Source organism: Phyllostomus hastatus, unplaced genomic scaffold, assembly GCF_019186645.2.
Source record: "Phyllostomus hastatus isolate PE091 unplaced genomic scaffold, TTU_PhHast_1.1 phas_scaffold_501, whole genome shotgun sequence".
NCBI lineage: Eukaryota > Metazoa > Chordata > Mammalia > Chiroptera > Phyllostomidae > Phyllostomus > Phyllostomus hastatus.
This window is the reverse complement of record NW_025334033.1, coordinates 17,139,505-17,161,706: the sequence shown is the minus strand read 5'-3', so window position 1 is coordinate 17,161,706 and position 22,202 is coordinate 17,139,505. Positions and strand designations below refer to the sequence as shown.

Sequence of the window (22,202 nt, the reverse complement as noted above, 5' to 3'; positions counted from 1 at the left end):
TCTCAGGGTTCTTTGGGACTCATTTCTTAGGTGCCCTCCTGTCTTGGATTCATACATCTACCATAAAGTTTCCCACGTGACACAAACGAAACACATTTCCTTTAAGTAACTCCTTTTCCTGATGCTTTATCCCAGAGGGCCTGTTCCTTCCCTACTTTCCTGACACTATTGACTTTACTAATGTCAATATAGTTGTCTCTCCCATTATCATCGAGCTGACTTTTCTAAACAAAGAGGTGACACTAATTTAGCTGGTAAATCTGCCTTGCCATATCCATTAGCTCCCTATTTTTAACTTGAACTTCACGCACCAACTACCTACTGCTTTCTGTCCTAGCACAAGTTTTTCCAGATCAGTAAAACTTCATGGACATTTGCCATAATTCAGCAAAGCCCCCCTCCTCCAAGTCATAATTTCTATCCATAATCACATTATATCTGAAGAGAGATCTCTTAAATGGCAGGTCTCAGCCTTCAGAGTGCTACAGGTCTCATCAGGCAATCATGTTTCCTTTCTCCAAATTGGCACAAACTATATTCACTGGAACCTTGTTCCACTGACTTATATCTGTCAGCCAGATCAGACCACTTTATTCCTGAGAGAGCTACAGTATTACTAAAATCAATACCTAGATATTACTTGGTTTTGGATAACTCATTTTAAGGGGACAGATCTCTTTAGTCCTTTGTCCAATAAACCAATCGCCTATTATTGAGTGCCTGTTATGTACCAGGCAAAAGAGACATGAACATATACAGATGGTTCCTAACCATAGAAAGCTCACAGTCTCTCAATATGCACACACATAAGTAACTTTCATTCAATTGCTAACCCTGGTCCATTTGGCTGCAGGCCACTCCTCCTTTTAAGAACCCCTTTCTTTTCAAGTACTGCAGTGGGTTTGATGCATTTAAACCACCAGTGCTCCAAAGATGAAGCTTCAAGTCTCAGCACTCTTTTCCTGCTACACTTTATAGCCCATAGGAGGCATACACAGTAAGCTGAAAAATGCCATTTCTGACCTAGATTTGTGTTTTAGGATATACAACGCAGAGATGGCCAGGAGATTCAGAGTGTTTGGTCACTAAGTCTCCACCTGACTTACTGTGTTTCTTCCATCTCAAGGCAGCTGTAAGGAGAGGGCATTAAAGAAACAGAACTATGGAGCATTCTGGTTAAGATGGCAGCGTAGGCAGGCATGGCTCACCTCTTTGCACAACCACATCAAAATTACCATAAAAAATTGAGCTGAATGGAAGTCTGACAGCTACAGATTAAAGAAACCACATCCATCCAAACTAAGCCGGAAGCTGGTACCATATCTGAGACTCCATCAACCTGGTTAACACTGGCTCACCTCGGAGATCCCCAGAGGTTCAGTCCCACCAACTTACAGGCCTAGCCAAGCTGCTTTTCCATATGAATGGCTGGTCTTGGCTCCTGCAGCACAACTTCCTAAATCCTCTCCAACAGCCAATACCTGGCCTCAGTGAGTCCCAGGCCCAGCACTAGCAGCAGCCAGCTTAGATTCACAGCTTGGATGCACCTGGGAATCTCCAAGCCCAGCACAAGTAGCAGCCATCTCAGATTGCTTTATAACTCAGGCAGTGTGACTTTGAGCAAAACACTAGTGGGAGCTGAGCTTGACCTGCACTACCTGGGAAACACCAGAGCCAGAGCACCCAGTGGGCAGCTAAAGACCATGTTGGGGCACCACCATCCTGCCCCTGCACATTTGATCCTCCATGGAGGGTAGAGTTTGGTAATAAATGGTCACAGCCAAACCTTGCAGCTGACTGGCCTGTGTAAATCCCTCCCATTGATCTGCCAACAGCAACCAAGGCTCAACTACAAGAGGAGGGGGTATTCAGCACACACGAAGGGTGCACCTCAAGTAACCAGCCTGAGTGACGGGGAGGCTGGGCTACTGAACCCTACAGGACACCCACTATATTAGCCCACACTACTAAGATGGGGTCATAGCAGCTCTACTGCTACATGGATATGGAGAGCACTTTGATGGTCATCAGATGAGGGGGGAGGGGAAACATGGGTGAAGAGGTGAGGGGATTAAGAAGTACAAACAGGTAGTTACAGAATAGCCATGGGGATGTAAAGTACAGCATAGGAAATGGAGTAGCCAAAAAACATACATGTATGACCCATGGGCATGAACAATGATGGAGGGAATGCCTGAGGGAGTGGGGGTGCTGGGTGGAGGGGGCCAAAGGGGGAAAGAAGAATCAGGCCAACTTGTAATAGCATAATCAATAAACTGTAATTAAAAAAAAATACAGAAACAGAACTCTGGAATGCTCTGGTCAGGCTAGAATGAAAGCAGGGGACATGGACAGGCACCTGAGAATCAATCCACACTCTGAACCATCTGAAGCCCACAGAGTTCCCTCAGAACCTAATATAAAAACAGCAGTTCTTTATTTTTAATAACCAATTAGACCAGATTCTTATGGGCCTTACTGAATAAATTACTCTTTTCATCCCATTCCAATTGTTTTTGCTCTCTTTTTAAAATATTTTATTTATTCATTTTTAGAGAGAGGGGAAGAGAAAGAGAGAAATATCAATGTGTGGTTGCCTCTCACGCACCCCATACTGGGGACCTGGCCCACAATCCAGGCATTTGCCCTGACTGGGAATCAAACCAGTGACCCTTTGGTTCGTAGCCCACACTCAATCCACTGAGCTACACCAGCCTGGGCTGTTTTTTTGCTCTTTTTAGCTAATGCTTATCAAGTTACTGAGTAGTACTACTTATTATTCAGCTATTTAGATAATAAAGAATATAAAGACCAAAGAACAGTATAGATCACTTTGCATTTATTACATATTTAACTGAATTACTTCAAATTACAGAATTCAACTTCAAAATAATTAATGCTTGTTGTTATTAATTTGCATTTTCCCCTCCTAAAATTTTAACACAGCAAAACACCTTAAAGACATGTGAATAGGTTCAGTGCACTTTTAGTGGCTCACAATTTTGAGACAAAGACATTTATCCATAAAAATTAAGACAAATAGCTCAATACTTAAAAATATTATTGACATGAAATAAAGAAAAAATAAAATACTGCATTTTTACCACAACTGTTTTGACAGATGACAGAAGAATATTGTTTAAAATAATGCTCCTCTGCAGAGCCTTTGCTGTGGCTGGCATGGTTGGCATATAGCACTTGGTAACTGCTGAGCTTCCATCTCCAGCGCTTTAGAAGGACCCTTACTTGGGCCCACTTTCCCCTGAGCCTGCCTCCACAGGGACTACTCTGGTGGGAGCCTGATTGTTCTGCTTCCATCTGCTCTTCAGACTTTGCTCTCTTCCCTTTATTCTCTCCAGATTCACACTTGCTGCCACCTGAGTTCTCAGCAAAGATGCCTGGCATAGAACTCGCAAAGCTGAGTAACCCCACCCCCCGGCTTTTATTCCCGATGATGTCCCTTCACTTGACAAAGTTTTGACTATAATGTAAGAAGGTGACCTACCAACAGTAACCATCTGCCTAGTTTATAGTCAAGTCTCCTACGATGCAAAAGAAGTTGGTGATGTCTGATTTAGAACTTAAAATGTTCATTAGTTTAGGCAAAATATATACTGCTGTGAAATTCTTTCCTACTGTTGTTTTTAAAACCATAAAAATATAAAAAATTGTAAACATTCTACTGAACATTTCAGTAGAAATTCTGTAACCCTACTTTTTGTGGCTTCAGAAAGAACAGAGGTGATACCATGTTCCCTCTGGAAGACCCAAAATCATGTTCCTAGCCCAAACCTACCATTACACATCTCCCGCCATTTGACAACCCTACAGGTCAAGCATATCTCTCATGACAACTGCTGCAGCCACTCCTGAATGCCCTGGTAACAAAGCAGCAGCTCAGTGTAATCTCTCCCAGATAAGCTGTCCAAAGCTTGCTGGGCTCCTTATATCCACTGCTCTACACCCAACCCAGTCTCAGTAACCATGCAAACACATGGAAGTAGGGACAAAAAATTGGGGGCACCTCTTCTGCTACACGCTGCAAAGTGAGAGGGCACTTCCTATCTCTTTGTCAGAGTAACAGCAGAAGCGGGTGGGGGTGCTGCTGACAGAGGTAGGAATAAAGAGGAAGCTGATGAGTCTTGCCACCAGTGAGTGTCCACCACACCTGCAGAGACAGCACATTCCCTTTACCCTGCCCCTGTGGGGAGCTTGAAGATGAATCTCACCTTCTATTTAAAAGGGGAGACCTACACAGGAAATTCCAGTCACTTTTCATTGCTTTTACAACAAGGTTTTACTGTGTTTTTAAAAGCATGAAAATAACAAGGTACATTTTTAAAATGAGTAACTTAAAAATCAATTTTAAAAAAGAATTCTGCTTTTTAGGAAGGAATACACTAAACAGAAATGACTAATGAAATCTATCAGCTCTCGGGAATCCCCTTAGCATGTTTCACATCCGGTATGATTCCTGAGATAACCTAAAGCCAGAATTCCACACCTGGGTGATAAACAGTATCAATTAACCAGAGTATTAAGCGCAATGACTTAAATCTATATTATCTGAATAATCTCCATGGTGAAGTGTCATAAAAAGTAAAATAGTCAATGTTTCCACAGCACCATAAGGTTTTATAAAACACAATTTCAGTTTTTAACATTAATGTACAATCCAAGATTCGGGTCCATCATTCACATTAGGCCGATAATAGTTCTGACAGAGGCACGTAGGCACAACTATAATATGAGAATGATATGTTTTATTGAAGAGCCTGTATGGTATACTGACTCATTGTTTTGGTTGCATCCTCTGAGTACTAGTGGATTTAAAGGCCAGGAAAAATTGTTTTGCCATTTATACTATAATCACAAATTTTAACTTGCTAAAAGAACCAAAGTGGTAACTGATTGACATATTTGCCATAACTAAAAAGTCCTTTTATATGATTGCTTTAGTACTGTGTGTTCTTGTGGGTTTTGTATCTATGTGATATTATTTTGTAAATGACTTTCAGTTTTTAACTTAAGAATACAGTGATTCACTTTTCATTTTAAAAATAAATGCTAATGGAAAACAAATTTTGTAGCCAAATTATCTGCAATTATGTATAACAAGTTATTTATAATAAAAACTGTATTACAGATTGGATCCCCCAAAATCCAGCATGCTCATGGATCTCTGGAACTAAGCGTGCGCAGTGTCAACTTAGTTCAACACTGATCTAAGCACAACATAATTAAAAGTAATGACTTGCCTACCAAAAAGCATACACTGCATTCCAAAGCCAAATACGAATTAGGTCTGGGGTTATCAATTCCATGTCTCCCCTCCATTAATACAGAGAACTCAGACTTGGCTTTACTACAAATCAGCTAGCACTACAGTATATTTGCTATAAAATTACTTATAACAAAATAAATATTTTCAGTCTCTCTACACTAAGTGATATATAAATCATTAGCAGTTTATAACATTAGCTTGGGTCACTCTTTGGGACCCAAGCATACTGTACAATCCTGAGTAAAAGGTTAGGGATACAGTTTCTCGGGGACCTTGATCAAGAATCATAAAGATAACACATAAAACCACAACTCATAATTATCCCCATTTTCATTAGAAGTACCATGAGTTCTTTTTACTTTGGTAAATAAGTTTATCTATGTAAACCATTTATTTTGATGGAGTAAGAGCTTCTGCTAGGATCCCTCCATCACCTTTTGACACTGATACAGTAAATAGTCAGGAAGACTAGAGCAGGAGGATCTGAACCACAGGGCCAATACGTCACCATGAACTCGGAAATGCAGCAAACAGGGGATGGATGGGAGCAGCTGACAGGCCAACAGCCCTTCATTGCCTACAAAACAACAAAAATAAAAATTCTTTAATCAAAACAACTTCAACAGACATTTCTACGAAAGATATACAAATGCCCAATAAAGACATGAAAAGATATTCAACATCACTGCTCAGTAATGAAGTGCAAATCAAAACAACAAAATACTTCACATCCATGAGGATGCCAATTATCAAAATAAATAAGTAACAAGTGTTAGGGAGATGTGGAGAAATTTAACCCCATACATTGCTGGTGAGGAGGTATATGGTGCACTTGCTGTGATAAACAATATGACAAGTTCTCCAAAAATTAAGTATAGAATTACCATATGATCCAGCAACTCTGGACATATAACCTAAAGAACTGAAAGCAGGAACTTGAACACAGATTATCTGTACATCCATATTGACAGTGGTATTATTCACAATAGCCAAAAAGTGGAAGTAACCCAAGTGTCCATCAACAGATGAACTGATAAACATAATGTGGTATGTTCATACAATGAAATAGTATTCATTAGGAAATTTTGACACGTGCTGCAACATGGGTGAACCTAGAAGACATGATGCTATGTGAAATAAGCCAGTCACAAAAGGGCAAATATTGTTATGAAACCACTTACATGAGGTACCTAATGTAGTCTAATTCATAGAGATAAAAATGGGATGGTGGGTATCAGGGGCTAGAAAAGGAAAGGAAATGGCGAGTTAATGTTTAACAGGTAAAGTTTCGGTTAGGGAAGAAGAAAAATTCAGGAGATGATGGTGGCAATGCTGCACAACAAGATGAATCTACTTAATGCCACTAAACTGTACGAGTAAAAGGGTTTAAAATGGTAAATTTTGTTATGTACATTTTACAAAAACAATTCTTCAATAAAATCTGAACACACTAATCTAAAAGACACTAATAATAGGGAATACAGCTCTAAGAAATCTGACACCTGGAAATCTGACAACTTGTGTTCTGACTGTGGGAAAGCCTCTGTAAACACAGGATAGCCTTTTCATAACTCTACACACCTATGATGTCAACAACGTGAAGTCTCAGGTTCTGCTGCAGTGTCTTTAGGGCAGCAGGCAGGGCAGCTTGAGATGCTGATATTTTCACATTTTGCTTCACATCATTGGCAAAGGATAACCAGAGTTTGCCAAAGTCTTCAGTAGATATTTTTAATGGTCTGAAAATAATTCTTAAAATTAGATTGATGTCCAAAAGAATGAAATGATTCTAAACAAATAAACATACATTTCAAATGAATCACAGGAATAAAACAAACATTGTAAATCTGGGTCCCATAAAACTTATGTTTTTAAACCAAGTAGGATGTAAATGCTAACCATCATCTTCATACCTGATGAAAATAATAAAAGACATGCTATTAAAGTTCAAATGTTTCTTCAATAAATCACCTCCTTCTCTCTTTTTCTGAGTATTTGTGATTTCAATATAATTTTACCAAGTAATTTCATGAATCACTCAAATATAAAACTTTCCTTTCAAGAACACTTTAGATTAAGTGATACTGAGACACTCTATCAAAATCATACAGAACAGTATGAAAACAAAGACCCAGCACCTTAAGTAAATTAGACCAAGAGAAAGGATTTTAGCAAATGTAGTTTAAAAATGGTTCATGAAACTAAAGATCAAATAGTTAACAATGTGCTGTCTCAAGTTGGGATTATAGGGAACTTTTATATTCCACTTATATTTTTCTACAGCATTTTAATTTTTATAATATGTATATGTTGATGTTATAATTAGGAAAATATTTTTAAAGTTAGAGGACTTTATTAATACGCACATAAGAACTGTGTTATATATATTGTGCTTCTTCAGGTTATGAGTGCTCACCATGGGAGACACCTCCTAGTCAAAGAACATTTTATACAGCAACATGGGTATAAATACTTTATGACAGATTAATTGACATGTTCTTACTAAAAAACGTTAAAGAGCAGACAAAAATTGCAGTAGTGTAACACAAGTAGATTTGTGACAATTTAAAAAATTTTACAGATAACTGGTATATCTACATTATTGGTTCAAGCAGCCTTCATTTTTTAAAAAAGTTTGACTACAGTCCAGTACATTCATTATACAAAATGAGAGGTAAGAGGTTGTTTTCAATTATTCGGTAACACTGTGCAGTGCCTAGTATAATGCTAAATACTATATGTCTAAGGAAAGTTAAATAACTTTGTTGAATAATTTTCTTGCAGGTCTCTAAAGCTTTAATAAACAGATTTTATGAAAGAATTAATGAAATAAATGAAATACAAATGAAAGAAATCTTAAAAGTTTTTTAAAAAGTCATGCAAGCCCTGACTGGTGTAGCTCAATGGATTGAGCGTGGTCTGTGAACCAAAAGGTCGCTGGTTCAACTCCCAGTGAGGGCACAGGCCTGGGCTGTGGGCAACCACACACTAATGTTTCTCTCCCTTTCTTTCTCCCTCCCTTCCCCTCTCTCTAAAAATAAATAAATAAAATCTAAAAAAAGAGGCATGTTTAAAAAAAAATAATAAAAAAATAATAAAGTCATGCAGAATCTTTAAAGTTATTTCTGTTTAAACACTACTTTAATCTCAACCCCAAGCTAAATCGGGTCTCATATTATAATCAAACATTGTACCATTTATTTTCTCTTTAAAGCACAATTCACAATTATGCATGCATTTATACAATTGTTCAATGTCCCCTCCCTAAAAATAGGGCTGTGTCAAGTTGTGAGCTGCTATACTCCGCAGCACCTAGTAGTACTGTCCAGAAAATAGGCCCAATAAATATTTGCTGAATGAATGAATAACCTGAATTAGCATTCCAGAAAATATTTACCTAATGAAATCTAACAGTGATAAATTTACTGAAAAGTCGAGCTGAACAACGTGAGTATCCATCATTTGATAATTTACAGAACCAGAAAGATTCCCTTCTGTAAAAGGTTCTTCCATCTGCACACTATATTGGAAGTTTTTGGTGTTCTCTGCTTCTACGACAGGCAAGCAGCACTCAGATTGCTCAGTGATCTGTAAATAAAAGCAACAGAAAGTACTGAAGAAGGGATCAATACAGACTATCACATGAATACCAATTTTCTATTTACCTGAAATGGTATAAAAGCATAGTATTGTGATGTGATAATAATAAACTCCATTATGAAGATGACTGACAACTTCGCTGGAGAAAAATTCACTAGCACAGATAATGAAGAAATAATAGTACATAGGTTAAAAATATGTAATAAATGTCACTACAATGAAAAACTGTATAATTTTTTACAAAAGAGATTATTAAACTCTAGTCTTGTGGCTCTCAGTCCTGGCTAGCACCAGATTTTTAAAGCAAGGAGAATTAAAAAATAGATATATACAGGTGTCTTCCTTTCTCATTCTCTACCCTTAAGATCTGGTGGTAGATCTCAGGCAACTGAACTGGGTTTTGTTGTGTTTTTAAGTTCCACAGGTGATTCTAATGCACATCTAGAGTCTGGAACTTCTGCCCTGGTCTGGCCCAGGTAATATCACATTCAACACATTTGAGTTGGTAATAGAAACTGAGTCAGTTTTGTGGCATATTGATATGATAGCTCCATCAAGGACAGCCGTACAATAATGCAACTGGCATATTTCCAGAAATCACAATGGCAGTCTCTTAGAGCTAAGGCAGAAGCAACTGATGCCTGAGCACTCAGCATAATGAAAAGGCACACACTATTAATATCTTCACTTTAAATGTGAGGAAACTGAGGCACAAGGCAGGTGTGTAACTTGACCATGTAACACAGCTAATAAGCAGCAGAAGCAAGATTCAAAGCCAAGCAGTCGGACTCAAATGTCTACATTCTAGCTACTGTGCTCTATCGAAACTCACTTTATTCAGGGTGGGGCAAAAGTAGGTTTACAGTTGTTTGTATGAAAAATAATACAATAATTAATACCTAATAATACAAGAATAAACTCTGTTTTGTGTACTCACAACTGTAAACTACTTTTGCCCCACCCTGTATTCATGGCCTTTCCCAGTACAATCTTTATTACATTTCCTTGTCCCCTTTGAATAATTCACTTCTACTCAAAATAATCAAAAACCTGACATATCTTTTACTTTTTTTGCTAAAGGTGAAAGAAAAGTATAAACCATCAGAAGAGCCAACAGCAGAAACACCAAGTAAGCACTGTACATTAAGGCAGAAATAATGAACCATTCATTGTCTTACCTTGAAATTTTTTGCAGGAGCAATTTCTAAGTTAGTACTTTTCAATTCTGCACCACTCTTATTGGAAACTAACCACGCCATCAATAAACAATCATCTTTCCAAATTTTGTAAGAAGACACTGATATGGTCTCATTATTACAGACCTCCATAAGATCTGAATGTGTGTGTTCAGTAGTTTCTTCCAACAAAGAAGCTAGGGAGATTTCATTGGCAACTGAGGCTGCAGTGGATTGAGGAGGGTGAAAAACTTCCATGTTGTTGTCAGCAAACAAAGAAGGTGTAGACAGCCTGCAATTTGAGAGTTTCTCAACCAAAGGCAGTTCTGTGAGTGATTCAGAATCCAAAAGTTCTGAACTAAGGGTAAATTTCTTTAGTTCTTTATCTTCTGTATCCTGCAAATTATCCAAATAATAATCTTCTTCATAAGTCACATTTGATGAAGAACTAAAGGAAGAACAGGTCATATTATGAACACTGGTTGTTTCTCCACTTTTGGTTTCCTTAACTTTTGATTTCCTTCTGAACTTGTGAGAGATGGTATCTGCTTTTCCTAGCTGGAAAATAAAACATCATAATAATAGAAAAAGAAACAATTCTTCTAGTCATGAGTTTTAAATGTCTTTCTATAATTTTAAATGAGCAATTTACTAACTTGATCTATAAAGCACAGATTTAAAAAGAATCAGAGATGAATAAAATTTAAGTCCTGAAATTCTGACAGCTATGTAACTTTGAACTATTAGCTAAATTTTATTTCTCATTAAAAACACATAAAATCAGAAAAAGAAATAACATTTAAAAAGTCAACTGTGGCCCTGGCAAGGTAGCTCAGTTGGTTAAAGCATCTTCCCGATACTCCAAAATTGTGGGTTTGATCTTCCAGTCAGGGCACATACATGAATCAACCAATTAATACATAAGTAAGTGGAACAACAAATCAATATTTCTCTTTCTCTGTCTCTGTCTCTCTCTCTTCCCCACCTCCTTTCCTCTTTCTCTTAAAAAAGAAGTTAATTATGAAAAATTCTAAAAACTGGTTAATATCAGAATACTATAGTACAGAACTGCACAAACCAAAAACAGTGAAAAACCTAGCTATTTTTTGAGTTCCCAGAGTTGTCATATAGAACGTAGGATATCCTAAAACACAGGGATGGCTCAAATTCTGATTCAGTACTCTATAATAATCATGATATCATGGCCTGTGAGTAAAAAAGCAGGGAAGACAAACTGATTTGACCTCCAGAATCAGCTGGCAATGGCTGACTGGAACACACAGAGGAAAGAAGCTCTAAGTGACCAGTGATGTTTGCTACAAACTCAAGAGACAGGAACAGTAAGTTTTCCATCCTTGAGCTAATCCTCCTGATGAAAGGTCTGTAAATCTATGTAGGAAGAGATAAGTGTCCCCTTGCCTCTCAAAATTCTATCTAAAATCAGTAGAGCAGATTGGCACTATTCTAAGTCCGAGTCGATGCCGCCATCCTCCTAGGGGGCTCTAACACAATGTAGCCATCCTTCACATAATTCTGGTTAACAGAATTCTAGCTCCCTTTTCACACCTCATTCTCTCAAGTCCCAACATCTCTTCCAACTCTCAGCAGATAAGTTTGTCTCCCACCTTTCCAGTCAGAAGTCATCAAACAAGAGCATTGTTTTAACACAAAAACAAGTAAGGGAGGGTGGGGGAAGGACCTCCACCCCAGCAGCTGTGGGACTTGAATTAGACACACAGTACTCCCCCCTTGTTTTCCATGGTTTCAGTTACCTGCAGTTTCAGCTACCCAGTCAACCCCAGTCCAAAAATATTAAATGAAAAATTCCAGAAATAAACAACTCATAAATTTTAAACTACACACCATTTGGAATAGTGTGAAAAAATCCCTCACTGTCCCACTCCGTACACCCCAGGAGGTGCATCATCCCTTTTTCCAGCATATCCACTCTGTATACGACACCCAGCCATTAGTCACTCAGTAGCCCGTCTGGGTTATCAGACCACCTGTCTCTACAGTGCAGTGCTTGTACTCATATTTTAGGTAACCCATATTTTATTTAACAATTGCCCCAAAACAAAAGTAGTGATGCTGGCAATTCAAATATGCCAAAGAGAGGCAGTAAAGTGCTTAGTTTAAGTGAAAAGGTGAAAGTTCTCAACTTAATAAGGAATGAAAAAAATCATATGCTGAGGTTGCTAAGAACAAATCTTCTATCCAAGGAAGGAAAAAGAAATTTGTGCTAGTTTCACTGTAGCAACTCAAATTGCAAAAGTTATAGCTATAGTCAGTGATAAGTACTTAGTTAAGAGAAAAGGTATTAAATTTGAGGCTGGAAGACATGGAAATGTGTTTTAAATGATGGCAGCATGTTGCACCAGAAAGCATTGAGCCTATACGACAACTTCAGCAAGGGGTCCCCTGAAATGAGTGATACCAAGCCATCTACTGCAAGCAAGGGATGGTCTGGCATTTTTCATCTCACATCACCACAGGAAGGGTGAATACAGCACAACAGGATATTCTGACAGAGACCACCTTCAAACAACTTTTATTATAGTATACTGTTATAACGGTTCTCTCTTGTTATTACTTATTGTTGTTAAATCTCTTACCTGTGCCTAGTTTATAAATTAAACTTTATCATAGGTATGTATGTATAGGAAAAAACACAGTACACATAAGGTTCAGCTCTATCCCCAGTTTCAGGCATCTGCTGGGGGTCTGGGAACACATCCCCCACGGGCAAGGGGAGACTAACGTATATGGGACTGCTCAATATCACTCCTCAGGTCACTGATGCTCTTGGTTTCTTCGTTTGCTTTATCTTTTCTTTCTGTTTCTGTGTTTCATTTTGGATAGTTTATATTACTTTGTCTTCAAGTTTAATATTTTCTTCTGCACCAATATGCTGTTAATCAGAGGCTACACAAGGCAGAAGACAGTGCAGTGACATCTTCGTTAAATTACTTAAATAAAAGAAAGTCATTCTAGAACTCATTACCCAGAGAAAATGTCTTTCATTTTCTAAATTTTTTTAAAGATTTTATTTATTTATTTTCAGAGAGAGATGGAGGGAGGGAAAAAGAGAGGGAAAGAAACATCAATGTGAAAAAGAAATGCTGATTGGTTGCCTCTCGCATGCCCCCAGTGGGGACCTGGCTTGCAATCCAGGCATGTGTCCTGACTGGGAATGAACCAGCAACCTTTTGGTTTGCGGGCCAGCACTCAATCTACTGAGCTACACCAGCCAGCACGAGAAAATGTCTTTCACCAATGAAGGTGGAAAAAAAGGCAAAGGTGGGGGAAAGAAAACCCTTGACCCTTGGAGTGAACTATGTAAAAAATTTTAACTAAGAGTGAACCACATACCTAAAAATAAAAACTAGTTAAAGTGAAATACATCAATACAGCCCTTGATCAATGTAACTGAGAATTTTAACATTAGAAAAATTGGAAGGGAATAGGATTGGTAGAGAAAAGCAGCCATCCAGAGAAACAAAAATTAAAACCACAATAAGATATTACCTCTCACCTATCAGAATGGCTACCCTAAATACATCAATAAACAAGTGTTGGCCAGGGTGTGGGAATGCAGATTGGCGCAGCCACTATAAAAAACAGTATGGAGATTCCTCAAAAAACTGAGAAATGAAACAGCCTTTTGACCCACTGATCCCACTTCTGGGAATATACCTGAAGAAACCCAAAACACTAATTTGAAAGAATATATGCACCCTATGTTCACTGCAGCATTATTCACAATAGCCAAGATTTGGAAGCAACCCAAGCGCTCATCAGCAGATGAGTAGGTAAAAAAGCAGTGGTACAGTTACACAATGGAATATTACTCAGCTATAAAAAAGGAAGGAAAGCTTAACTTTTGCGATAGCATGGATAGACCTAGAGAGTATTGTACTAAGTGAAATAAGCCAGTCAGAGAAAGAAAAGTACCATACAACTGTACTTCTATGTGAAACCTAATGAACAAAATAAACTACCAAATACAAACAGACTCATAGACACAGAGAACAGACTGATAGCTGTCAGAGGGGTGGAGGTTGGAGCACTGGGTAAAAAAGGTGAAGGGATTAAACAAAAAATAAATAAATAAACACACAGACAACAGGATGGTGACTGCAAGAGGGAAAGACAGGTGTGGGAGTAGAAAAAGGTAAAGGGAATAAATGGTGACAGGAGACCTGATTTTGGGTGGTGAAGACACAATATAATATACAGATGACATATTATAGAATTGCACACTTGAAACCTATATAATTTTATTAACCAATGTCACCCCAATAAATTAATTTTTTAAAGGAGTCACGATACAGACGGATTATATCCAGTAAGAGCTGAAACACTGTCTGCTTCACCCGAGAGAGAGACGAAATGTTGGGGTTGAGGAATTAGACGATACATGCTAGTTTTGTGATCATTTACCTTCCCCCCTTTCTGCATGCCATCTGAGTTACAGCAAAGTTCCTCACAGATTCAGGGTTCCATAAAACAGGGAAATAACCTCCTTTGAAAAAAACTATTCTCTCCCCTGGCTGGCACAGCTCAGTGGATTGAGCGCGGGCTGTGAACCAAAGTGTCGCAGGTTTGATTCCCAGGCAGGGTACATGCTTGGGTTGCAAGCCATGACCCCCAGCAACCGCACATTGATGTTTCTCTCTCTCTCCCTCCCTTCCCTCTCTAAAAGTAAATAAATGAAATCTTTAAAAAAAAAAAAAAAGAAAGGAAAGAAAAGAAGACTGATATTTTAAAAAACAAAAACAAACAAAAAAAAACTATTCTAGTGATTGCTGAGGGGAAACATGTAAGGTGTAACCCAGAAAAGAATTTAGCATAATTCAAATAGAAAAACATTCTAATTACGTACATTTCTGATTTCAAGCCCACCACAAAAAAGTGTGATAATTAGTCTGCTGGCCTGAATGTTCTGCTGAGACAGTCTCTAACTCGGTGCACTTGTGGAACAGGCAGGAACCCTTCAACACCAGCAAGGAGGTTCACAAAGCAGGGACCTACATAAGCCTGGGAGTGCTGTGACCTCGATGCAATCTGATCGGGGTGCACTCTGAGAACATGCCCCATCAGCGTCGGAGCATTCACTGGTCCCCTCACCACGGCCTGCAGGAACAACTCAAAGGCCCCAAATCTGCTGTTGAACTGCAAATGCTGAGTGAGACAGCATTATGATACATCGCTTAGTAATACTTTTAAGCTCAATTTGTTTTTTCTTAGGAGGGGATGAATACCAAGTCTGACAGAAATGGGATCTGGAAAAAGAGAAACACAGGCAAACAGTGCAGCCTATGGTCTGGCCTAGTGCTGACAGGGATGGAGAGAAAATTCCACCAAGAAAGAAGGATGAAAGAGGTAGGCCCCGGTTCTGAAGTTAAACTGAAGAAAATGTATCTCTAATCACAGTTTTGCACTAGGTAGGTTTATCAGGTTACCAAATGGAAAATCACATGGAATTCTCAGATGTTCAAAAATAGTGACTGTCCTTCACTACAATTTTTTATTCTTTTACTCTGAGAATAACATATTAACATGAAAACCTTTGAAAATCATAATCATAATGCCTGAAAGTAGTTATTATTTTTGTGTAATTTCAGTCTCAAAACACTTCTATCTTCTTAAGTTATAGGCAAGATGTAAATAAAATCTTATCTACTGTTTTTATCATAAGCATTTTTTAATTTACAATGCAGTATTTATCCTTTTTGATGGCTGAGTAATATTCTGAGCTAATATAATTTATGTACCCATTCTCCTGTTAGTCACCTAAATTGATTCCTATTTTTCACTATTAAAAACACCATTTTCAGAAACACTTTTTCCACAGACAAATCAGTATTGTGGAACTATTATTACTGAAAGTGTTTCCATCGGGTACCCTCCCCCATCCCCATCCCCCCTGTGCCCCACCACAACTGCCTTCCACCCACTCCACTGAGAATACCCCTGGTTATATTTGTACCTTTCTTTGGGCCCTGACCCTTGCCCTAGCTGACTAGACAGACTAGAGAGACCACCTGACTCAAGCTAAGCCAATTAGATTTTTTCTTTCAGGAAAATACAGGTGTGTCATTGGTGGGTCTGGAGCTGGGAAAGCCATCTCCCACCATGTACACAGATGGATGGCCAACAGTTTTTATAGAGCCAGGTTTTTATGTACAAAACAGGAGACACAGATTCTCAGAGGAATATAACTGGCTACTTACCAAATTGACTGTACTTTCTGATCCTAGCCCAACAAATAATGACGATGCCAGCAGCTGCTTTTCTTTCTCCTCTTTCGACTGGGTAAGGACTTGAGACTGGTCCTTTTTGGTTATAGTTTGATCTACATTCTCCATTATTATACTCTCTTGAGGAACAGGCAGAACTTCAGTTTCATCACTAGTTTTGCTCTCCTTCTTGGGAAGATAGCCTTCTTTCCCCCACAATTTCTTTATACCTTCCAGCTTCAAGCTATTTGTCCTAAGGAGATTGATATTGAAATTAAGTCAAATTAAATAATTGCTAAGTAATGACTTTCTTGGGGCATTTAAAAAAACACATGATGCCATGGCCTTTAAGAAACAGCTTTTATATTGTATTCCACATGCCAGAAGTAAAACCTAGATCTCTAGATTTTATTTTAGTTACAGCCAACCTCCCCCTACCCTTCTGCCAAAGGACTTAAGGCAACAAAACTCTAGAATTAGTTTAAATTTCAGATCAATCTTCATTTAATTGCTTAAATAAGTTATCCAAAAACAGAACTGTAAATCAGTTCCTTTACCCCACTGACTTCTCAAAAATATCTTTAATTCTGATGAGTTAAAGATGAGACATGACTCTTACGTTTCTAAGCTATAATCATTCAATGAAAGAATTAACCCTACATAAATTCAATAAATAAAATCCGGTTGAAAGCAAAAAACAAACAACAACAAAAAAATTCCTATCTACTCCAATGTGTAAACTTATCTTTAATGCAAAAGGTTTTCTTAATATGAACACTAGCTACATGTTCAACTATTATAATGTACTTTCATAAAAATGAAGTGAGGTTTGATCTATAAAAGAAAAAAGTAAGATTTCTGGGAAAAGCATGAAGGATTGGGAGGGTTTTATACCTGAGGTAAAGAAGACTTAAAGTAGTGATTAGAGTTTGGACTCACCCAAAAGTTACCGCTATGAATCTGGAGTGTCTAACATAACCCTAAGAGTTGGCCGAAACAGCTGAAGATTGCCTCCACTGTGTTTATGTGAGAACTATGTGTCCTTGGCACTTGGCTCAGTTAAGTAGCCCTGTCATGGTCCAAAATAGCATTTAAAAAATTTGTCCTACAAGATAGGCAGATCATGAAATGAATCTAAAAGAAAGGCTCAGAAATGTTTGTACTGATTATTATTCCCTTTTACTTTGTTAGAATCATGATCCATTTGATTTTCTGTACTGTGCCAGAAACAAAATTGGGTAGTCATACTTCATACTGAGTAAAGAACTAATGCTATTAAGTACTGATTGGCTGAAAGAAAATCTGAACATTAATAAAGAATGACCTACAGAGAATTAGTCCATTGCTCCTCAATAAATTTTGCTGCTAAATGGTCCTTTACAAATATCTTCATTTCTTCTTTTCTTTCAGGTACCAAAGAGTTTTCTAAAAAGTTGTTTAAAAAAAAAACGTATCTATCAACCTGTTAGAAGAAAACAGACTGTTCCTGCATGAGCAGATCCAAAAGTGGTCATGGGAGCCACTAGTGACCCCTAACATCGCTAGGATGCTGCTCAACAGCAGCAGTTCAAATGGATTCATGAATGTCCACAGCGGAATGATGTTTCTATAACCCCATTTACCAAGACATACCCTTTAATGATTTTTTTTAAAAAGCAAGTCCGCAAGTTTTACTAATAAATGATTCAAATATTAGTTTAACACCAACAAAAAAGCTGGTGTGTTGGACACTAGGATGCTTCATCCAGATTTCCATGATTTCAGTGAAGGACTTTCCAGTCCCCACTGTTGGCAGTGCAACCCACTCAGGGGCTACCTTAGAGGCAGAGGGTCACCTCACCAAAGAGAATGTCCTTTCTGGGGGCAGCCTACATGCAGTGACCAATGAACAGAAGAACAGAGTCTTGTCCACCCATTTTGGCCCAACTCAGTACAACTCGGAAGGGCCATTCTCCCCACGGACTCAGTAACTCCCCACGGACTCAGTAAAAGCTGCCGCTGGCACTACATTGCATATTAACTTCTTCCTCTATCCAAACCTGCCTCTTTATTAATGCCAAGGGCACTCCTTACTATTCTACATGCTAAATTCCATCATACTGTGTGCTTCTCAGGAAACCCAACCCACAACAATAAGCAAAATGGGGAAGGGGGAGGAAAATAAACCTGAAAGTAGCCTTGAGCTATTTTAAAGGTTTTTATGGCTAATTTCATCTGTATAACATGTCTATTAGCAACATAAATCTCCCGTCATACATTATATACAGACAGTCTAAAAAACAGGAAAATAGATGAGAGAGCAGCGTAAGACCTTCACATATAAAATATGATATGAAACATATTGTAAAAGAATTTTTTAAACGAGTCATCTTTATATAGATTTTGACAATAATAAAAATACAATTTGTGGTTTTATATGGTATACCTTTGTATTATTTAGAATTAGGCCATTCAAACAAGTAAATTCTGGCCAAGCAACCTTCAAAAGATTGGGGATATATTTTAACTCAGCTCTAGAAATTCCCATATGAGGTAGCGTGCTGCCTGTAGTAGGGCTTAAGGTGAGTAATTCTAAATTGGGCTGACCACTGCCTTATTATCAGCTTGGCAGAGACTACAGAAGAGTGACTATCTCCTCTGTAAAGCTGATTCACCTTGCCAATTACCACATAGGTTCCTAATCTAAAATAATGTGTGAGCTGTGGTCCTCTTTGGGAAAGCATTCTAAATTCAGCCCTTGTGTTCCATTTTATGGTAATACAGCATATGTGTAACTCCTTAACTGCTTTGCCAAATGTCATTTCTCTGAGGGTAGCACACGCATGTGTATAAAATGTACAAGGCCCTGTCAAGTCCCCCGTTCCTAGTTCAATACTAAAGAGCAGATGCTGTCCATTGCTGTGAAAAGGACTGGGTTTCCTCCTTGGGTTTGGAGGATTCCTGTCTCTCCTTCCCTTGCCCCTCAATTCCCTATTTGAGGCACTTAATAGCTTTCATCTCCACTATCACATGCCTACAAACCAGATCTATCTCCCATGCTTAGAATACCAAAATTAAATGTCTCGGTATCCACAAAGCTAGGAAAAAAAGGCTAAGAAAGAGAATTTGAACTTATGCCACTTCATTCAGCATATATCCTATATTCCTCATAATCTGTGTGTCTTTCTTCCAAGAAATACTTATTATAACCATCTCCCTGGAAGACCAACAAATACCAAGATGAACATAAAATAAGGTAATTGATTTCTTAATGAAGATATGAAAACTCAAAATTCAAATGTCATCCTTTAAAGTTATCACCTTTGAGATTTTATCACATTTATTCTGACAATGCTGCCATTACTCAAAACACCTGAACTCTTTTTAGAAGACGCTCCTACACAAATAAGGAAGCCATTTTCATTACTGTATATCATAAAAGGATACCAGCCAAAGTCAGCCAGATTGACCAGAAATTTTATTTGAAAAACTCAGTTTTTGGATAATGATGATAATGATGGCAATGACTTTTTTTTTTGGCAATGACAATAATAACAGCTACCATTTATCAATCATTATGTACTTGACTGTATGCGGGATTTTGCATAATCATCTTGTTTTATTAACTTAACCATGTTTCTTCTGAAAGTTATTTATTTGTATTTCCAAAGTGAAAATCTACTTTAAAAGGGTGAAGGTTTGGCTACATATAAGACATTTAGACATATATCACCCATTTTCAAGGTGGTTAGAAAGAAGCTCTAAAAGCATTTTGAGTAAAGTACACAACTTCCTCAAGTGAAGTCAACCACCTTATTTTATGTTCATCTCAACATCTGTCAATCTTCCAATGAGAAGGTTATACAAAAATAGATTATGAGAAATATAGAATTATATGCTCAAAACTCACCTGGGTATATAGGTTTGATAAACTTCTTTAAAATGCACACACACACACATACACTTACACACATATATATTTATGTATACACACACATACATATAATATGTAATAATAACACACACATCACTACTATGTGTAAAGCCTGTATACATTCTATGCTCTCTTGGAAATAAGCAAGCTCTCCTCAAGTATAGGGACATACTGTACAGCATCAACACTTTGACAGCAGTAAATAAAAACAACTAAAACAACAACCCATACGAAATTCAGCTTTCAGGAACTCTTCTATATTTAAAGACATTTAAATGCTTCCATATTCTCAAGTTTAATAAACAGGCACTTACTCTTTCAGCCCTGTCTCAGCGCTATTTCCAGATATATCTGAACCCAGAGAAATGCCAGCAGGAGACTGTCGTCCAGTAAAGCCAGATGAAGAAAAGGAGAGTCCATATGGTTCAAAATTGAGAACTAGAATTTTAAAACAATAACAGAGGCTCATATTTAAAACAAAGCAAAAACTAGTTTTTAAAAAGCAAAAATTATCAAAGTTACCATTCATTACTAAAATAACTGAAGATGAGAATCCAGTGACAATTTTTAAAATAGAAAGGACTTGAGAGACAATCTAACCAGGTATTTATATTAATAGTAATAAAACAGCTATGATTTATTTAATTCTACTTCATACCATTAGTTGACCAAAGACAGACCTTCATTTTTATTTTACCTCCCTTAGAAGCTAAAACAGAATTGAATTAGGAAAGATAACTAATAAACCAGATCTATTGAAAAGTTGCTGCTCTCATGCAAAAATGCTTAAGAAGCTATGAATGAAGAGATGACCTCATTTTTGCTTAATGAAATGGCACAATCCTGTACCAAATGGGCAGACATAGCCCTCAATGTGCAATCTCCCTTACTGATGAAGAACAAGGTTTACCCAAGTTCAGATTCCATGGAGCTGTATACCCAAATGAAGTCAATCAGAGCCATGAAAACTTATACTGCTATTGTGGTAGAACAGAACCACATTCTGTTCTTTCTAAGTTACAGAACCTTAGATTCTTAGCTAGGTACAAGGCCACCCAGAAAAGAGATGACATTTCCAGACTTCTTTATCATCTGACTTGAGTTCTGACCAATGAAATTACACACACATTTTGTGAGCAACCTCTGGGAGGAATCCTCCTGGGGGAAAAAAAAAAAAAGAAATCTTCCTTTTCTCCCTTCCTCTTATATATTTAGGAAGTCACATCAATCCTAGGCTGTATACTTAAGAATATCTTTAATGGAAAAGAGTAATAATAACCTTCTGCTTTGCATAAGGTCCCACTGTGGGTTTTTGTTTTCTAATATGTTTAGCTAAATAAACCTAAACCTAACTGGCATATATATCTTTTTGATTTGTCTGGATTATAATATAAAGGCCCTTCTTAAAACATAAAATGTACCTTAGAATATACAAATACGAACTTCTGGTAACTATTATCCTCATTTTACAAATGAAGAAACTTTGGTATAGAGTTTGCCACAAACTTACCCAAGATTACAAGGACAGGAAATAATACATACAGAAAAGAAATCAGACACTCTGGTTCCAGAACTTCACTCTCAACTACTGTATTATACTGCCTCCTCCAAAGAAACAGCACCTAATCTGAAGAGCACTAAATAGGAGTCTGTGTGAGCTAAATGAATGATATAGAAGAGGAATCAATGTGTAATAGAAAAAAGTAATGGGCTGATTAGTAATCAGAAGAACTGAGTTCTTGATGTAGGTCAGGTGTTAACTAGGTGAATGAATTAGACCTAATTTCTTTGAAGAGTTCAGACTAGGTTAGCAGTTTCCAAATGCTGGTTTGATAGCCAGAATCAAGCTGACTTCACAGATTACCCATGGACCTTTTTGTACATACGGAGAAGCTTTCAGAGATTTAGATACAGAAGTTGTAGGAATGGGGCTCAAAACACTGTATCATTATTTTAAAACTCCCTTTGTGATTACAACTCACAATCAC

The 22,202-nt window shown here is 37.6% G+C and overlaps 1 protein-coding gene across 1 annotated transcript in view; it reads right to left on the bottom strand.

Annotated features, from left to right (window-relative positions):
- Positions 1 to 2,822: 2,822 nt before the first annotated feature.
- Positions 2,823 to 22,202, bottom strand: part of AP4E1 (adaptor related protein complex 4 subunit epsilon 1) — a 57,765-nt gene continuing 38,385 nt past the window's right edge. Inside the window, exons 16-21 of the mRNA XM_045823220.1 lie at positions 20,529 to 20,652; positions 16,296 to 16,554; positions 10,063 to 10,617; positions 8,682 to 8,872; positions 6,866 to 7,023; positions 2,823 to 5,861 (exon numbers count right to left, since the gene is read on the bottom strand). Of these exons, the coding sequence (XP_045679176.1) occupies positions 5,701 to 5,861; positions 6,866 to 7,023; positions 8,682 to 8,872; positions 10,063 to 10,617; positions 16,296 to 16,554; positions 20,529 to 20,652 (1,448 nt within the window). The 3' untranslated portion in view covers positions 2,823 to 5,700. The remainder of the gene's footprint in view (positions 5,862 to 6,865; positions 7,024 to 8,681; positions 8,873 to 10,062; positions 10,618 to 16,295; positions 16,555 to 20,528; positions 20,653 to 22,202) is intronic.